This window comes from Sorex araneus, chromosome 2 (assembly GCF_027595985.1).
Source record: "Sorex araneus isolate mSorAra2 chromosome 2, mSorAra2.pri, whole genome shotgun sequence".
Classification (NCBI taxonomy): domain Eukaryota; kingdom Metazoa; phylum Chordata; class Mammalia; order Eulipotyphla; family Soricidae; genus Sorex; species Sorex araneus.
Genome location: NC_073303.1, coordinates 9,687,546 through 9,706,544, shown reverse-complemented (window position 1 = coordinate 9,706,544; position 18,999 = coordinate 9,687,546). Strand labels below are relative to the sequence as shown.

The following is an 18,999-nucleotide window of genomic DNA, read 5'->3' as shown; positions in this document are numbered from 1 at the left end:
TCATATGGTCCCCTGAGCACCGCCAGGAGTAATTCCTGAGTGCAGAGCCAGGAGTAACCCCTGTGCATCGTCAGGTGTGACCCAAAAAGCAAAAAAAAAAAAAAAAGAAAGAAAACTATTTTAAAATTTTCCAAATATTCTTTCTGTTCATCTGCAATTTGTGAGAGGAATAACTTCTGGCCTCTCTCTCTCAGATTTGATCCTGAAATAATTTTTATAGTTATGGTCTTTTCTCTTTCACTAGCACCTATAGCAACGAACAAACAAAATGTGTCTCAGTACAATGAGACATTAAATTTAAATATATAAAATTTAATCTAATCTAAAACACTTGGGTTAGTATTACTGTCCTCCATACCCCATTCATCCTCTGAATGTGTCAGTCTCATCAAACTCAGATGACATCATTCCATGACTTACAGAAAAATTCCACCTGCTTGATCTCTATCTCTATTTTCAGTATTAAAGATTTCCAGGAAAAACCATGGCCTCGGACACAGCTAAGACCATGAGGGAGGAAGCCACCTGCCCCATCTGCCAGGAGCTGATGACTGAGCCCGTGATCATAGACTGTGAGCACATCTACTGCCGTTCTTGCATATTAGAAAATCTTGAGAAGCAGCAACAGAAGTCACCAACACAGGAAATCTTCCAGTGTTCTGTATGTAGGGCACAGTTTCAAAGGGAGAGCATCCGGCCCAGTAAGCAGCTAGAAAGCATCATTGGCAACATTAAGAAGATGGAGCAGGAACATTTGTGTGAAGAACACGGAGAGAGGCTCTGCCTGTTCTGTGAAGATGATGGTCAGCTCATCTGCTGGTACTGTGAGCGGTCACCACAGCACAAAGGGCACACCACGGTCCTTGCTGCAGATGCCTGTCAGGGACAAAAGGTGAGTAGTGCCCAGAGTGTTGACCAAGAACCCATTCCTCTTTTGCATTCGTGGACCGAAATAATTTTTTTTTATAATTTATTTATTTTTAATTAGAGAATCACCGTGAGGGTACAGTTACAGATTTATACACTTTTGTGCTTATACTTCCCTCATACAAAGTTCGGGAACCCATCCCTTCACCAGTGCCCATTCTCCACCACCCGTAAACCCGGCGTCCCTCCCACCCTCCCCACTCCCATCTCCCCCCCACCCCACCCTGCCACTGTGGCAGGGCATTCCCTTCTGTTCTCTCTCTCTAATTAGCTGTTGTGGTTTGCAATAAAGGTGTTGAGTGGCCGCTGTGCTCAGTCTCTAGCCCTCATTCAGCCCGCAACTCCCTTCCCCCACATGGCCTTCGACTACAATGTAGTTGGTGATCGCTTCTCTGAGTTGACCTTTCCCCGGAACGTGAGGCCAGCCGCGAAGCCATGGGGTCAACCTCCTGGTACTTATTTCTACGGTTCTTGGGTATTAGTCTCCCTCTCTGATATTCTATATACCATAGATGAGTGCAGTCTTTCTATGTCTGTCTCTCTCTTTCTGACTCATTTCACTCAGCATGAAACTTTTCATGCCCATCCACTTAACTACAAAATTCTTGACTTCCTTTTTTCTAACAGCTGCATAGTATTCCATTGTATAGATGTTCCAAAGTTTCCTCAACCAGTCATCCGTTTTGGGGCATTCGGGTTTTTTCCAGATTCTGGCTATTGTAAACAGTGCTGCGATGAACATACATGTGCAGATGTTGTTTCGATTGTACTTTTTTGATTCTCTGGGATATATTCCCAGCAGTGGTATTGCTGGGTCAAATGGGAATTCAATATCTAATTTTTTGAGAGTCGTCCAAATTGTTTTCCAGAAGGGCTGAACCAGTCGGCATTCCCACCAGCAGTGTAGAAGGGTCCCTTTCTCCCCACATCCTCTCCAACAGCGGTTGCTTTTGTTCTTTTGGATGTGTGCCAGTCTCAGTGGTGTGAGGTGGTATCTCATGGTTGTTTTGATCTGCATCTCTCTGATGATTAGTGATGCAGAGCACTTTTTCATGTGCCTTTTGGCCATTCGTATTTCTTCCTTGGTAAAGTTTCTGTTCATTTCTTCGCCCCATTTTTTGATGGGGTTGGATGTTTTCTTCTTGTAGAGTTCAACCAGTGCTTTATATACCATTGATATCAACCCCTTATCTGATGGGTATTGTGTAAATATCCTTTCCCATTCTGTGGATAGTCTTTGGATTCTGGTCACTGTATCTCTTGCGGTGCAGAAGCTTTTTAGTTTAATGTAGTCCCATTTGTTGATCTCTGTTTTTACTAGATTGCTTAGTTCCGTGTCACCTTTGAAGATACCTTTATCTTCAATATCGTGGAGGGTTTCGCCGACCTTGTCTTCAATGTACCTTATGGTTTGTGGTCTAATGTTGAGGTCTTTAATCCATTTTGATCTGACTTTTGTGCATGGTGTCAGGTCAAGGTCTAAACCCATTTTTTTGCATGTGGTTGTCCAGTTGTGCCAGCACCATTTGTTAAAGAGGCTTTCCTTGCTCCACTTCACATCTCTTGCTCCCTTATCAAAGATTAGATGATCATACATTTGGGGTTGTGTGTAGGGATATTCCACCCTGTTCCATTGGTCTACGGCTCTGCCTTTGTTCCAGTACCATGCTGTTTTAATTGTTACTGCTTTGTAGTAAAGATTGAGGTTGGGGAGGGTGATGCCTCCCATCATCTTTTTCCCAAGAATTGTTTTAGCTATCCTTGGACGTTTGTTATTCCATATGAATTTTAGGATTGCTTGATCCATTTCTTTGAAGAATGTCATGGGTATACTTATAGGGATCGCATTGAATCTGTATAATGCTTTAGGGAGTATTGCCATTTTGACAACATTGATTCTCCCTATCCACGAGCAGGGTATATGTTTCCATTTCCTCATGTCCTCTTTGATTTCATGGAGTAGCGTTTTGTAGTTTTCTTTGTAAAGGTCTTTTACTTCCTTGGTTAAGCTGATTCCGAGGTACTTGATTTTCTGGGGCACGATTGTGAATGGGATTGCTTTTTTCATGTCCCTTTCCTCTGCCTCATTGTTTGCATATATGAAGGCCATGGATTTTTGGGTATTGATTTTGTAGCCTGCAACTTTACTGTATAAGTCTATTGTTTCTAAGAGTTTCTTAGTAGAGGTTTTAGGCTTCTCTAGATATAGTATCATATCGTCTGCAAATAGTGAGAGTTTGATTTCTTCCCTTCCTATCTGGATGCCCTTAATCTCTTTTTCTTGTCTAATAGCTATCGCAAGTACTTCCAGTACTATATTGAAGAGGAGTGGTGAGAGTGGGCATCCTTGTCTTGTGCCCGATCTCAGAGGAAAGGCCCTTAGTTTTTCCCCATTGAGGATTATGCTTGCCGTAGGCTTGTGATAGATGGCTTCGACTATCTTGACGAAAGTTCCTACAAACCCCATTTTGGTGAGGGTTTTCATCATGAATGGATGTTGGATCTTGTCAAATGCTTTCTCTGCATCTATTGATATGATCATATGGTTTTTGTCTTTACTTTTGTTGATATGTTGGATTATGTTGATTGATTTCCGAATGTTAAACCATCCTTGCATCCCTGGGATGAATCCCACTTGGTCGTGATGTATGATCTTTTTGATGAGTTGTTGGATCCTATTTGCTAGTATTTTGTTGAGGATCTTCGCATCGGTGTTCATCAGGGAAATTGGTCTGTAATTTTCTTTCTTAGTGGTGTCTTTGTTTGCTTTTGGTATTAGGGAGATATGTGCTTCATAGAAACTGTTTGGGAGAGTTCCTGTTTTTTCAATTTCCTGGAAAAGTTTGAGGAAAACAGGCAATAGGTCTTCTTTAAATGTTTGGAAGAATTCGCCAGTGAAACCATCTGGGCCTGGGCTTTTGTTTTTGGGGAGGTTTTTGATTACAGTTTCAATTTCCTTAACATTGATGGGTCTATTCAGGTATTCCAGGTCTTCTTTCTTCAGTGTTGGGAGATTGTAGGAATCAAGGAATCCATCCATTTCTTTTAGGTTCTCCTTTTTTGTGGCGTAAAGACCTTCAAAGTAGTCTCTAATGATCTTTTGAATCTCACTGGTTTCTGTTATGATGTCCCCCTTTTCATTTCTGATTCGATTTATTAGAGTTTTCTCTCTTTCTTTCTTTGTGAGTCTTGCTAGCGGTTTATCAATCTTATTTATTTTCTCAAAGAACCAACTCTTTGTTTCATTGATCTTTCGGATTGTTTTTTTGGTTTCGATGTCATTAATTTCTGCTCTAATTTTTATTATTTCTTTCCTTCGGTCTGGTTTGGAGTCCTTTTTCTGGTCCTTTTCTAAGGTCTTGAGTTGTGAAGTCAAGCTATCTATGTGGGTCCTTTCTTCCTTCCTGAGGAATGCTTGGAGAGCTATAAATTTTCCCCTTAACACGGCTTTAGCTGCGTCCCATAGGTTTTGGTAGCTCGTGTCTTCATTCTCGTTAGTTTCTAAGCATCTTTTGATTTCTTCCTTGATTTCCTTCCTGACCCACTCATTGGCCAACATTGAATTGTTTAGTTTCCAGGTGTTTGATTTGATTTTCCGTGTCTGTGAGTGGTTAGCTTCTATCTTCAGCGCATCGTGGTCTGAAAAAATGGTTGATACAATTTCTATTTTTCCGATTCTATTGAGGTATGTTCTGGGGCCCAGTACATGGTCTATTTTAGAAAATGTTCCGTGTGCACTGGAAAAGAATGTGTATTCTTTCATTTTGGGGTGTAAGGCCCTGTATAGGTCTATTAGGCCTCTCTCTTCTATTTCTTCTTTCAGAGTCAGTGTTTCCTTGTTGAGTTTTGTTCTTGTGGATCTATCTAGAGGCTATAAGGCCGTATTGAAGTCTCCGACTACAATTGTGCTGTTAGTGATGTCCTCTTTGAAGTCTGTTAGGAGTTGTTTTAAATATTTAGCCGGTCCTTTGTTAGGAGCATATACGTTTAAGAGTGTGATTTCTTCCTGTTGTACATATCCCTTGATAAACAGAAAATGACCTTCGCTGTCCCTTTTGATCTTTTTCATCCTGAAATCTATGTTGTCGGATACCAGGATGGCCACTCCAGCTTTTTTAAGGGGGTTGTTTGCTTGGAGGATTGTTTTCCATCCTTTGACTTTGAGTCTATGTTTACTCTGTTTGTTCAGGTGTGTTTCTTGCAGGCAACAGAATGTTGGGTTTAATTTCCGGATCCATTTAGCCACTCTGTGTCTCTTGATAGGTGCATTTAGGCCATTGACATTGAGAGAGATTATTGTGATGTGGTTTTGTGTCATCTTTCTGTGGGATTTGTTATTCTTATGGGGCTCCTCCTTGTCTTACAGTAGCCCCTTTAGACCTTCTTTCAAGATTGGTTTTGAGTCTATGAAGGACCTGAGCTGTTGTTTATCCGAGAAGTAGTGTATGGTTCCTTCGAGTTTGAGTGAGAGTTTAGCCGGATAAAGTATTCTTGGTGAGGCATTCATTTCGTTGAGTTTTTTCACTATGTCCCACCATTGTCTTCGGGCTCGGAGGGTTTCTTCTGACAGATCGGCCGTAAATCTGAGGGGTGCTCCTTTGTATGTGATTTCCTTCTTTGACCTTGCTGCTTGCAGAATTGTGTCTCTATCCATGGTATCCGCCATTCTGACTATGATATGCCTTGGGGTCTTTTTATTCGGGTCTCTTTTTGCTGGTACTCTTCGGACTCCTTGTATCTGGACGCCTGCCTTCTCCAGCTCTGGGAATTTCTTAGCAATGATATCTTTGACTGTGTTTTTTTCATTGGGGTTGCTTCCCTGCGGTTCTGGTACTCCAATGATTCTTATGTTGTTCCTCTTGAAGTCATCCCCCAGGGCTCTGATTCGCTCTATAGCCATTTTGAGGTCTTTGGCCATGATTTGTTGTTGTCTATAAGCTTTCTGCAGCTCATCTTCCAGATCACTGATTCTGTCTTCGGCTGTAGTCATTCTACTGTTGAGGGCTTCTAGTGAGATTTTTATTTCATCTACCGATTCCTTTATTTGTGAGACTTCCGTTCGAAGGTTTGAAATTTCTGCTCTCATTTCTGCTCTCATTTCTTCCTGTATTTTCTTGGTAGACCGTTCCAGCGCTTCATTCATCTCCTCCCTTAATTTATTGGATGTCTGTTCCATATTTGCTTGGAGTAGGTCGACTCTCCTCCAGATTTCCTCTCTGAATTGTTTATCTGAGAGGTCGTAGATGTTGGGAGCCTCTTTTGAGGTTTCTAGTATCTTTTCTTCTCCCTCTCTTCCTGGAGGGGATTTTCGCTGCTTCTTCATATTGTTATGGAAGTATAGGATTGGAACTTTGTAGGTGTTTATTCCTCCTACCTCTTGCTGAGAGAAGGAGGGGCTCTGTTTGTGCTATTTCTGATGGCAGCTTTATTCCTATTCTAGAAGTCTTCCTTACACTCAGCCTTTTCTTTGTGATTGATGTTGGGGCTTTAATGAAGACTTAAGGCTAAGTTGTCTTTACAAAAGCTTTGCTAAGCTTCTCTTATTCACTGATAATTTTTCTAAACTTAGAGCTAATAGGCTAGTTCGCATAAGTGTATGAGATGTGTTAAACCGATTTTCAAAGCAAGAAGACCATACCTAATGTGCTAAGGTAGGAAATAATATCTGCGGCTGCGTTAGCGGCTGCTGCTCTGGCCGGAGGCCACGCCCATTTTTAGACCACGCCCCTTTCAGGCCACGCCCCCGTTTATTCCTAGCAGGGGCTCCTGGGACAATGGTCCCAGGAAAGCCCGGGCGGTGGGACGCGGGAAGTGGCAGCGGCAAGGGTCCCAAGTCCCGGAGGCCGCGTGGGAACCAGGGGCGCACTCGGGAGGCGTGGCTGGGAGTCTCCTGATTACCTGGGAAAAGGCCGGGTTGGAGGGAGCCGGGCGGTCGGGAAAGCCGGGGCTGTGGGGCGCGGGGAGTGGCGGCGGCAAGGGTCCCAAGTCCCGGCGGCCGCGTGGGAACCAGGGGCGCACTCGGACCGAAATAATTTAGACTGTTAATTCTCTTTTTTGAAATGCCCTAAGATACACAGTTTCAAAGTTTTTCATGATAGGGTTTCAGCCATACAATATTCCAATACCCACCCCTTTTGCTAGGGTACGTTTCCTGCCACCAATTCACCAGCTTCCCTCCTGCTGCCTTGTCACCCCTCTACCCCTCCATAATCTGCCTCTATGTCAGGTATTCTTCTCTCAAGATATGAATTATTCACTTCATCCAAGTCCCTCAGTATGTATCCTTGAAAATGTAAGAACTAAACAAGTTTTAAGGTCTGTGATCTCCCCTGAGATATATAATGAAAAGTTGCCCAGTTAATAAACCTTAATGAAACAATTTTTCCTTAGGAAAAGTTCCAGGAATCTTTGACATACCTGAGGGAACAAGAAGTGAAAAATAAGGAATGGCAACGAAACATAAAAAAGCAAATTGCAAAAGTTCAGGTAAGAATTTGAGTTCATTGACCTCAAGTATGTTATCTCTAAAGATTAGATATAGAAGGTAGGCAAAACAAAAGGATGTATTAATCTCATTCATCTACAATAAACAGAAACACCCCAAATTATTTTTTAATACTCCAAGTTGGCTACAACTATGAGGATTGAACTCCGGTTTATTGACCTTTCAAAAGTAACTGCTGAGGGATCCAACTACCAGTTAGGAGAAGCAGAATTAGTGATCTCCTTCCTTAGATTCATCTTGACTGGTTTACAAGCTTTAAACATCTCAAAGTACTTTCCATTTTGAGATATAGACCTACCTAGCACTCAGAATTTACCAGAATGCAGGGTCTGGCCTGTCAATTTCCATGCTCAGAAACTAATCATTGTGAGGAACAGGATCTCTGCAGGTGGAATCCATAATCAAAAAATTGCTGAGGATGTGCAGAAGATTGTGCAACAACCCATACAATTGCAAACTTAGGTCTACTTCTGGATTGACCAGACTGCTCAGGAGAGAAACTCAGAGCTTTTCTGGTAACATTGATGCAATCCAAAAGTCTATACTCAAATTTAACAAGTCAGTGGACTTACCAGGATGTCTTTTCAAACATCTGCACTGATCTCTTTGTGTGAGTTTTTAATTGTTTCTGACAGAGTGCATTTCCTTCTTTTCTCAATTTAACAGTTATGGGTAGTGACATGACAAAAACTCCAAGTAGCGTGTAGAGAAACCCAAATCTGGAGAGAGAGAAACTTCCTGTTTCCTATGAGTTCTTTTAAGTTCTACATGAATGAAACTACTATATTTTGATTTTTTCATGTAAAAACAAACATTCCTCTGTGTTTGAAATATGCTTTCTTCACTCTAGTCTGAATATCTGAGTGAAAGAAAATTTATCGAGTGTAGCTTTAAGATATTTCACACGATACTATACATGGAGGAGCAATCTTATCTCTGGAGACTGGAGGATGAAAAAGAGCAAGTTCTGAGGAGACTGCAGGACACTGAAGCCCGGCTGGAGGAGCAAAGACAAGAACTGAACAAACACATCCTGGAACTGGAGAGGAGATGTCAGGGCTCAGTCCAGGAGTTACTGCAGGTGAGACTGTGCATGTGGAGGAATGGATAAGGCGTCAGTTCCTGGGGTTTCAGAGAAACTGGAGAGGAATTTGGAGAACTGGCCTGCTGCCCTGTTACTTAAAAATGCACACAAGCGTGGAGAATTAAAATAAACGTTTACTTTTAGATGCACATGCCTGTATATGGGTGTCCTTTGGTAATCTGTAGAGTGTCTTTGTGAAAATCACAAAAGAGGCCCCTGGATAGATATGGCACTTCTCGCGGAGCCTCAGGAGACCTTTGGTAGGCGTCTGTTAGCCTCAGTCTAATTTGCTGAGATTTCTAGTGTCAAATGATCTCCTTAAAGATATTCCTGTCAATTCTTGGGGGCTAAAAACCAGTCACCAAAGTGATTGATAAGCTTTCCCCTTAATTTGTTCCTGTATCTTCCTCAAACAGATATTAGAAAGCCTGATTTTAGCCATAGTAAGGATATTGCGCACTGTTATAAAATCCTGGAAGTCCTTATTCTCTTTCCATAAAGGATGGAGGTGGAACAGCAAGACCTGCCACCTCAATGCAAACCTGCCGCCACCACATATGTGAGCCCATCTTTAGGGCTCTATGAGAATTCGTCTGTGAGGACCTCTGTGACAAACAATGTCTACTCTGACATCTTCAGAAGAAATTAGGTCTTTGATTGCAAAATGTGCTTGATGAGCAAGTTTGAGACAATTCTTGATCTACCTAGAAACAGCTCACAGGTTATGTGGTTGTAGAAGTAATAACTCCTCATATTCCCAAAGTAAGAAATATACTCTGGTTTATTAAATACCGTCATGATATTAGACTGGGCCAGTGTTCTTCTCAGACTTTGCATGTCATGCTGAAGGTAAACAAGGGTAGAGAGGTTTAATACCAATGGTCTCTCGCAGTGCTTATAACTCCTATTCTGTGGAATGATATGCAGACAAGTGTTGAACCAAAGGTTTGAAAAGGCAGAAGAATGCTGCGTTAGTAAATTGGGATTGGAATTATTCCCTGGGAATTCATTAATTCGTAGGAGTAGAATGATAGCATTTACTCCTTGATATAATTATAGAGAAATATCCACCCACTAAAGTTCTATGAAATGCTAATGTTTCCATACCAACTTCTATCTTTCTTGCTCTATAGGATGTGACAGACACTTTGGACAGGTGAGTGCTCTTTGAATTTAGGAGGGAAGGAGAGTAGCTCTACAGAATTCAATGGAATATCGCTCTGATAAAATTTCTGAACTCTTCTTCTCTAGAATTTCTGCTATGATGTTAAATGAACCAGAGGATGTCTCATTGGATACTCGTGCTATACCTGATTTTGATAGCATTTCCTGTCAATTAATAGGAATGTTTGAGACTGATCATGGTATGTGACATCCAAAATTCCCAAAATTATACAGGTTGGAAGAATACTAGACAACACATTTTCCTGCTCTTCCCTGGGCAGAATCTAGCTAGAGTATTGGTTTTTGTGATGATTCTTCAGCTCTTTCTCTCCAGTTCACTAGTGATGTCTCCCAGGTAAATATCCTATATATCTATCATACATAGAAAAACAAAATAATCAGGGCCAGAGCAATAGCACAGCGGGTAGGGCATTTGCCTTGCATGCGGCCGACCTGGGTTCGATCCCCAGCATCCCATATGGTCCCCCAAGCACCGCCAGGAGTAATTCCTGAGTGAAAAGCCAGGAGTAACCCCTGAGCATCGCTGGGTGTGACCCAAAAAAAGCAAAAAAAAAAGAAAAAAGAAAAACAAAATAATAACACTTCACACTCAGTGCACTATGACAATTTTTAAAAATTATTAATAACATAAAGCATAGAGAAAAGAGTTTTGGATAATAATGATTAATTTTGGGGCTGGAGTGATAGCACAGCGGGTAGGGCGTTTGCCTTGCACGCGGCCAACCCGGGTTCGAATCCCAGCATCCCATATGGTCCCCTGAGCACCGCCAGGGGTAATTCCTGAGTGCAGAGCCAGGAGTAACCCCTGTGCATCGCCAGGTGTGACCCAAAAAGCAAAAAAAAAAAAAAAAAATAATGATTAATTTTATGCCATTCAATTCCCAAAGTAATTGTAGAAAGGTAGGTGAAGACTGACTGTGCTGTCAGTGGGTTTATGGCTAGACCAGGTAACACAATAAACATTTGAACTGTTTGAAAACCTAGTGCTACCTAGTCAAAAACTTCCTGTTCATTTCATTATTCTTTTCATAGTTGCTTTCTTTCCAGAGAAACCTACAATTACATTTTCTTTAAAAAAATACTCTGAAAACAAACATATTTTTATGATTTGTTATGCTATAAAATAAGAACCACTCTGAAAAATTTTGTTTTTATTTTAATGAAAATGTAGTAGTTATTAATAATGCAGTGTCAGTCATGAGAACAGTACTGCAAGTCAAGTGTTTGCCTTTCATGCAGCAAAACTGTGGCAGATCCCTGGCATCTGATATGGTCCTTGAGTTCTGCCAGGATTGGTTACTAAGGGCAGAGTTAGGAGTAAGTCCTGAGCACAGTCGGGTGTGGTGTCAACTCCCTCCCTTCCCCAAATAAGAAGAACTTAATATCTCATAAATTTCAGTAAAATGACCACAGCTCAAAGGAATCTCGAACTGGAGTAAAACAAAGTTTCAATAAATGTAACTGCTGGAAACTAACACAATCTACTTCCAAGCTCATTGTGATTGTTGGCAGAATTCACTTCTTGATGCATGTAGGACCCCGGCACTAGCTCTTTGCTGGTTGGAGACTGGAAGCCTCCCTGTGTTTCCTGAAGAAAATTTTCAAATGCTTGTGCATGAGAATTCTTACATGGTCAATTGTTTCTTCAAAATGAGAACACAAAGCAAGAGCCTCTAGGACGAATCTGATGGCATCACTAATACTGCTACAATAAACTATAAAAATAAAGATGAAACCCATTATTTTACTGTATAAGTTCACTGTACCTTGTACATGATAGTTCTCTGGTCCTGAAAGTTGTTATACAAAGTTGCCAACAGAGGGAGATTACTACAGTCATTGTTAGTCTGAGAGCCTCAGTGACCAAAACTAAGTTGCACTGATTGGACAGTATTTTATCTTTATTTATTCCCTTAGTTTAGTTGTAGGAGTGCTGATGAGATGAGCACTGACTTAGCACTTGGTGTGTCCACATGCTTAGAGTATAGAGACATTGCTTTGCATTTATGACAAGAAAAATGTTCTGAATTCAGACATGCTTCACTCTACATGTTTCACAGAAGAAAGTTTCTCATGTCTATACTCTAAGAGCATTATAAAACAACTGGGGTGGTGAAGTAAGCAATTCCTATTTAGGTGAGGGAAAAGCTCTCATCATTCAGACCTCCTCACCTACAGAATGAGTTGCATCCTATTAAGTGTGTCTCTGCAGATATCGGTTTTTCTCCATTACTCTAACCGGTGTTTAACCAGATCTCTTGATGACAATATTGCACCCTATCTCTAGCTGAGATGAAACCATTATAGTATTTTCATTGCAATTAATATTTTGTTTTAAATATTGAATTATTTTTTTCTTAAAAAATATATAGTTTTTTTTCCTTCTGGCTGTGAGCTCAGGGATCACTCCTGGATGAGTTCATGAACCATTTTGAGATGCCGGGGATTAAAGCCAGGTCAGCCACTTGCTAAAGCATCCTAACCACTGTACTATCACTTCAGCACTGGTTATAAATATTTATATCATACATATAGAGGTAACATATTTGATGTTCTACTTCAATTATCATGCATACATATTTGTTCTGTGTATTTTACTTATTTTTAAGATTCAATGTTACTCATTGTCATTTTGAGTGCTTTCAATTATAGGATTGCAAGCATAGAACATTTCAACTCCACACACCCCACCAAAATGTCCATTTCCTTCCACCATCCCCTGCTTTACAAAGGTACTGTCCTCAAATCCCATTTGTCCATATTACCACCATGGTAAGTGTGATTATGTAGCTCAGATCACAGATTCTGTTATTTTTGCCCACTTGATGTATTCCCTAACCATTTTCTTTGTATTATATATATATACGAGAAGAATTATTCAGTGTCTCTCTTACAACTTCTGCTGACTTCAGTCTATGAAAATTGCATAATTAAATCTTATAGCTGAGTAGCATTCTCTTTTGTATATAGACAATACTTTCTTTATCAGTTATCTGTTCTTGGAAACTAGGGTTGTTTTCAGATGTTCATACTATTACTAATGCTGCAATGAACATCAGAGTGCAAATGTATTTTTTAATAGAAATTCTGAGCCTTTGAATTAGGTGCCCAAAAGGTAATAACTGTGTCTCCATTTTCTAAAATGGTTCTCCATTTTCTAAAATGGTTAAACTATGCATCCTACCAAGCAACAGTGATTAAAGCTTCCTTTTCCCACATCTGGCCAATAATGCTGATTTCTTCCTCACTGGTATGAGATGATATCTCATTGCTATTTTGACATGAATTTTCTTAAATAGTAAATGATGGAGAACATTTTAATGTCCTTATTGGACATCCGCATATCTTCTTTAAGGAAGAATCTGTACCTCTGTCTTCCCCCCTTTTTTGATTTTTTTTCCATTAGCCAATTTTGATGAGTTTTCCAACAATGTCTATTTTTAACCATACAAAGTATCACTGCATCACTGTCACTGTCATCCTGTTGCTCAGTGATTTGCTCAAGTGGGCACCAGTAACGTCTCCATTGTGAGACTTGTTGTTAGTGTGTTTGGCATATCGAATACGCCACCGGTAGCTTGCCAGGCTCTGCCTTGTGGGCGAGATACTCAAGGTAGCTTGCTGGGCTCTCCGAGAGGGGTGGAGGAACAAAACCCAGGTTGGCCACATGCAAGGCAAACACCCTACCCACTATGCTATTGCTCCAGCCCAACCATTCAAAGTACATAAATAAAATCCCAAATGTATTTCGTCAGCTCCTGTTAAGAATTTGTTGAGGTGAGTTTAATAAGTGAGTTAAACAAAGAATAAATTTAGAAATTGAATAAGGAACACTGAAGCAATGAGAGCTGAGATAGGATAGGGAGTCCTCACCATGCAGGGCCTCAAATACAGGTGGAGGAATCTGAAGAACAAGAGGGAATGTGACCTAAGAGAGAGAGCACTGGGGAGAAGCTTCCATAGTAATGACTACCACTCCACCTCTTAGTTTCACAAGTTCTCCCCAGCACTCTCATTGGCTGAGTAAAATGAAATCAGGTAGAAAGAAGGAAGCTGGTTTCTTAGAGGTCCTGGAGTAATAAAGACAAGGCTTTAGAAGGTGGGGAGTGGTCTGGAGAAAAACAAACAAGTAAAAGTATAGCTAAGAAGTGTTTCTTCGTTCTTTATTCCCTGTGTGCTTCTGGTCTGTTTGTTGTTTGATCAAGATGTTTAATCACATTAGGTGATCAAGTGACTAAATCACTAGCTTCAATCTGTTATCATGTTCTTTTTAAAAAATTGTCCTGTAGGGTAGTATCTTTATGACTAAACTAGTTTTCTCTTTCTTTACTCAGATAATTTTGAGGTATATTTTTACTTGGTACATCATCTTGTACTAATCCTTATGGTTCATAAGAAACCAAAGAGAGTATGTACTTAAAGTTGCTGAGTGCCCATGTGTCCTAAGACCCCAATGGCATCCTATGTGTCAATAACCAAGTATTTAAATAACTGCCTTTCCCCACTCTGATGCTGTGTCAGTGTCATTTGGAAATGTTGGAAGGGCTTAGGAGAAGAGTGTAAGGAAAAATGTCAAATATGTTCATCTGTTCCTTTGCTGATATTATTGTGAGAAAGATAGAAATAATGCGGAATAAGAACAGGAGAGTACTTAGAGACTATATATTGCTGCTATTACCAGATATTTTCCAATGCCACATAACAACAGTCCTACCCAGTATTAATCATATATTAGCTCTTCAATCCTCCCCACCATTTTTTGTGACCAGTATGATTTCTATTTTACTTTTCATAATGAATTTTGATAAAATGACTAGAAAGCCTATCAGAAGAATTTTTTTCTTTTGAGCATGAGCTGATAACATTTGGAATATACTAAGTATGAAGTGTCCATGTCATTTTGTTTTCTATCATTCTTAATTTGTTTGTTACTTGCAGTTAAAGTTACTCTAGATCCAGATACAGCGCACAATAACCTACTTCTGAACGAGGATGAAAAAAAGGCAACTGGTGGATCCCCCCAAGTGAAGCATGAGACCCCAGCTAGATTCAAAGACTTACCCTGTGTCCTGGGATGTGAGACCATCACCTCAGGAAAACATTACTTTGGAATATATAGTATAAGCGGACCTGAGTGGGATGTCGGAGTTTGCTGGGAAAATGTACCAAGAGACAATGGCATGAGACGGGATCCTGAGTCTGGATTCTGGGCCATCAGACATTGCAAAGACGATGACTATGTAGCTCTTACATCTCCCCTAACTCCTCTTCCTCTGCAGAATGTTAGCTACATAGGGGTTTTTGTGGACTATGAGGCCGGACTTGTCTCCTTTTATGACGTGGTAACTGGCTCCCACATCTTCACTTTCCCAAAGGCCTCTTTCTCTGAGCCTATCAGGCCTTATTTCTGTATTGGTGAAGATTCTGATCTGTACACATAGTCAGCATGCTTTTAAAAAATTGTAAAAAAAAATGATTTGTGAGATTTGTAAGAAAAAGGGCACAGTATCCTAATGCTAGTATCCAGTTCAAAGGAAAAGGATTGAAATTCTGTGATGGTAGAAATTTTGGTTGCTTTCTTCACTTTTTATTCATAACCTAGCCAGATACTAAGCTTAGTATATATCTAATAGATTTGCACTAAATTAATGATTATAAAGACTCTGAGCAAGTAGCACAAACATTACTTCCTTCTAAAGCAGGAAGTTACTTAGTTACAAAGAACATACATTGTCCTGTTTTCTGCTTTTCAGTGGCTTCATTTTATGAAAAAAATTATTGGCTTAGGTAAATAATTCCCACCAGTGATTTCTTCTTAGTTAATAAAAACCTTTCTGAGAGAACAAAAGGGGAATGGCAGGGGGGCTTGGGGGAGGGGTACTGGGATCTTTGGTGGTGGAGAATGGGCACTGGTGGAGGGATGGGTACTCCATCATTGTATGACTGAAAAGCAAGCATGAAAGTTTGTAAGTATGCAACTGTTCCTCATGGTGATTCACTAGTAACAAAAAAATAAAGATTTGCGAGAATTCAAAAAAAATTTTTAATTAAAAAATAAAAACCTTTCATTTGAGCAGAAAGTGCTGAAACTATCCCCATTCAATATCACTTGCAGTGTCTTGTACAAATGTTGGAAGAATTCAGTCAGGACTAAAGCCTTTAATCCCAGATCCTAGGACAGATTTTTATGTCAAACAAGAATAAATACAAACTCAGATAAAAAAAAAGAAAGAATATAGAGTTTCATTAGAGAACAGTATTCACTTAAGAACAAAGTTTAGAAGTTGCACTCACTTGTGGGATATAAGCAAAACATAGTATGCGACTAATACCCACGGACAGGAGAAATGAGAGCCAGGGGCCTAATGTCTAATTGGAAGTTTACCATGAGTGTGTGTGGGAGTGTGGTGTTTGGGGGGTGGAGGGATATTAGGACAGAGGGGAGACCACTGTGACAATGAGAGTAAGAGATGATCACTCTGGATACAAACAAGTACTGATAACCTTTCACTGTATCACTGTCATCCTGTTGTTCATCGATTTGCTTGAGCGAGTGCCAGTAATGTCTCCATTTGTCCCAGCCCTGAGATTTGAACAGCCTCTCCTTACTTGTCCTTCCCAATGTTGCCACATTGGAGGCTCTTTCAGAGTCAGGGGAATGAGACCCGCTATTGCTCTGTTTTGGGCATATTGAATACACCACAGGGAGCTTGCCAGGCTCTGCCCGATACCTTGCCAGGATCTCCAGGAGGGATGGAGAATGTATATGAGAATGTAAGCAAGTATGTTAGAACCAAACACATGTGTGTGGCTTTAGATACAACAGTGGCTTAGACTATAAGAGGTCTGGGAGCTTTGTATTATAGTCTCTGGATCTTGGATGGTGATGGGATTACATGGCACTGGGGTCAGTTTGTGGATGTGACTGCCAAGCTACTGGAAAATTGGGAATCTGGATAGGGGAGGCCCAGTCCCAATCGTAGCAGGCTTGGAGATCTCAGCCCTGGGTCCTGCACACCTGGGTTCCTCTTCCGGTTCCTTCTTGCATGAGGCTTATCTGAGTGTGTCGAGAGTGGCCTTGAGCTTGGCTGTGACTGGATTTTGGAGGTTTTCGGCTGCTGGGTGCAAACAAGTACTGATAACCTTTAAGTATCTTTATTGCAAATCATAAGGCCCAAAAGGAAAGAGATGGAGAGAGAGGGAGAGAAAGAGTGAGAGAGAGGACGAGGAAGGGAGAAGGAGAGAGGGAGAGAGAGAAATTGATAGAGGAACAGTAAAAGTGCCTGTTGTAGGGTCAAGTTGGGTGGAGCAGGTGATGGCAGTATGGCAGGTTGAAAACTAGGGAAACAAGGTAGGAAATGTGCACTGGTAATGGGAAAAGTGTTGGGATATTGTATGACTGAAACCCAATCATGAATAACTTGTAACTGTATATCTTAAGGTAATTCAATAAAATAGTAAAGAGTCAAAGTGTACATGTATGCTAAGAAGGAGTATCACTGTTTCTAAATAAGACAACTTGCTCAAAGTAACTGAACAGACACAGTAAAAGTGGAGCATTGTGTAACTGAGACTTAAGCTTGAAGGCTTTGTAACTTTCCACATGGTGATTCAATAACAAATTAAAAAAAAATAAAGCTTTGTAACTTTCCACATGGTGATTCAATAACAAATTTAAAAAAAATAAAATAAAGGAGAAGGAAAAACTATTTGTAGTCAGTTTATAATTTATATAGTTGTGTTTTCATGATGTGGGAAGGCAACTCTTTCAGTGTCCAAGAGCCACCTCCCGGGTCCAGAGCAGAGTAACTAAGTGACAGGGGACCACAGACTGATGTTGAAATGGCCGATTTAATGCAGAGCTGTGAGCATACTTATAGAACATCAGAGGGGGCTTGAGGTATAGGACTGCAAGTAGGTGTGATTGATCAAATACAGAGGGAAAGCATTTCAGTGAGGCAATTTTTTTTGGAGGGGGGTTTACTCAAGAAGACACTCTGTCTTCAAGGAACATCTATATTACTTTTCCCTTTCTTTTAATTGTTCATATTAAACATTTAAGTTTACTTCTTATTAGTACTTATAGTTATTTAGATAAACACAGTAAGAGATATAAACTCCAATGCTTAGTTCTCTGGGGTCCACTGGGATTTATCATAAATCCCAGACAAGGTCCTCGGACTGGTTTAGCTTGTCCTTCTCCTTGGGGGGTCCTGATTCTAAAGTGATAATGGCTTGTATCAAGACTGTGCTTTATGCTTTCTAGACTGTCTGATTTCAATTTCAGTATACCTTTTCTGCTCACCCTAGGTTCATCCAAGTCCCTCAGAGGGACCTCCCTTTGTGGGGTGTTAGGTACTATGGTAACCAAATCTGAGTCAAGTAATTATGAGGGATACACAGGAATAGATATTTAGGTCAATCAACTCCCCTATATTACGAGCATAGCATAATGATCTTTTTGTGGTTAAGGGAAGAACATTACTCTACAGTAAAATGTAAATGTACAAGAGAGATAGAAAAGCAAGTAATTTGTTTCCAATAAAAAGGCTGGAATTCACTAGAAACTTTCACTTAGACACTAACACAAAGGAAAGGTTAAAGAGAATCTCAGGGGATTGGGGGTTTTCATAAGAGCATTGTATGTTTCTTTTTTAAATTTTTTTAAAAAAATTTTATTGAATCACTGTGAGATATAGTTGCAATCTTTCATGTTTGAGTTACATTTACACAATGATCAAACACCCATTCTTCCACCATTGCACATTCCCCACCACCAATCTCCCCAGTATACCTCCCTTTCCCAACCTCCCAATGCCTCCATGGCAGACATTGCAACCGATCCCTCCAACCATCATTTTCTTAGTGATCCCTTCTCTCTTCCAGCTGCCTTCCCCCCCCCTGCTCATGAGGCAGGCTTCCAGCTATGGAGCAATCTTCTTGGCCTTTGTATTTGCTGTCCTTGGGTGTTAGTCTCCTGTTATGTTACTTCATACTCCACAAACGAGTGCAATCCTTCTATATCTGTTCCTCTCTTTATGATTCATTTCCCTTAGCATGATACCCTCCATGGGTATGTGTAATTTACACTTATAAGTAAATTTCATGACTTCATCTCTCCTAACAGTTGCATAATATTCCATTGTGTAGATGTGCCAAAGTTTCTTTAAACAGTCGTCTTTTCTCAGGCACTTGGGTTGTTTCCAGATTTTGGCTATTGTGAACAGTGCTACAATGAACATACAGGTTCAGATGTCATTTCTGCTGGAGCAATGTATGCTTCTCTGGAGGAGGAAGT

General features: G+C 40.4%; 1 protein-coding gene across 1 annotated transcript; it reads left to right on the top strand.

Annotated features, from left to right (window-relative positions):
• The first annotated feature begins 484 nt into the window (after positions 1-484).
• LOC129401593 (E3 ubiquitin-protein ligase TRIM38-like) lies at positions 485-15,142 on the top strand. Its single transcript, XM_055124290.1, has 3 exons — positions 485-746; positions 9,892-9,957; positions 14,640-15,142. Exons 1-3 carry the CDS (start codon positions 485-487, stop codon positions 15,140-15,142), a joined length of 831 nt encoding a protein of 276 aa, XP_054980265.1.
• The last annotated feature ends 3,857 nt before the right edge of the window (positions 15,143-18,999 follow it).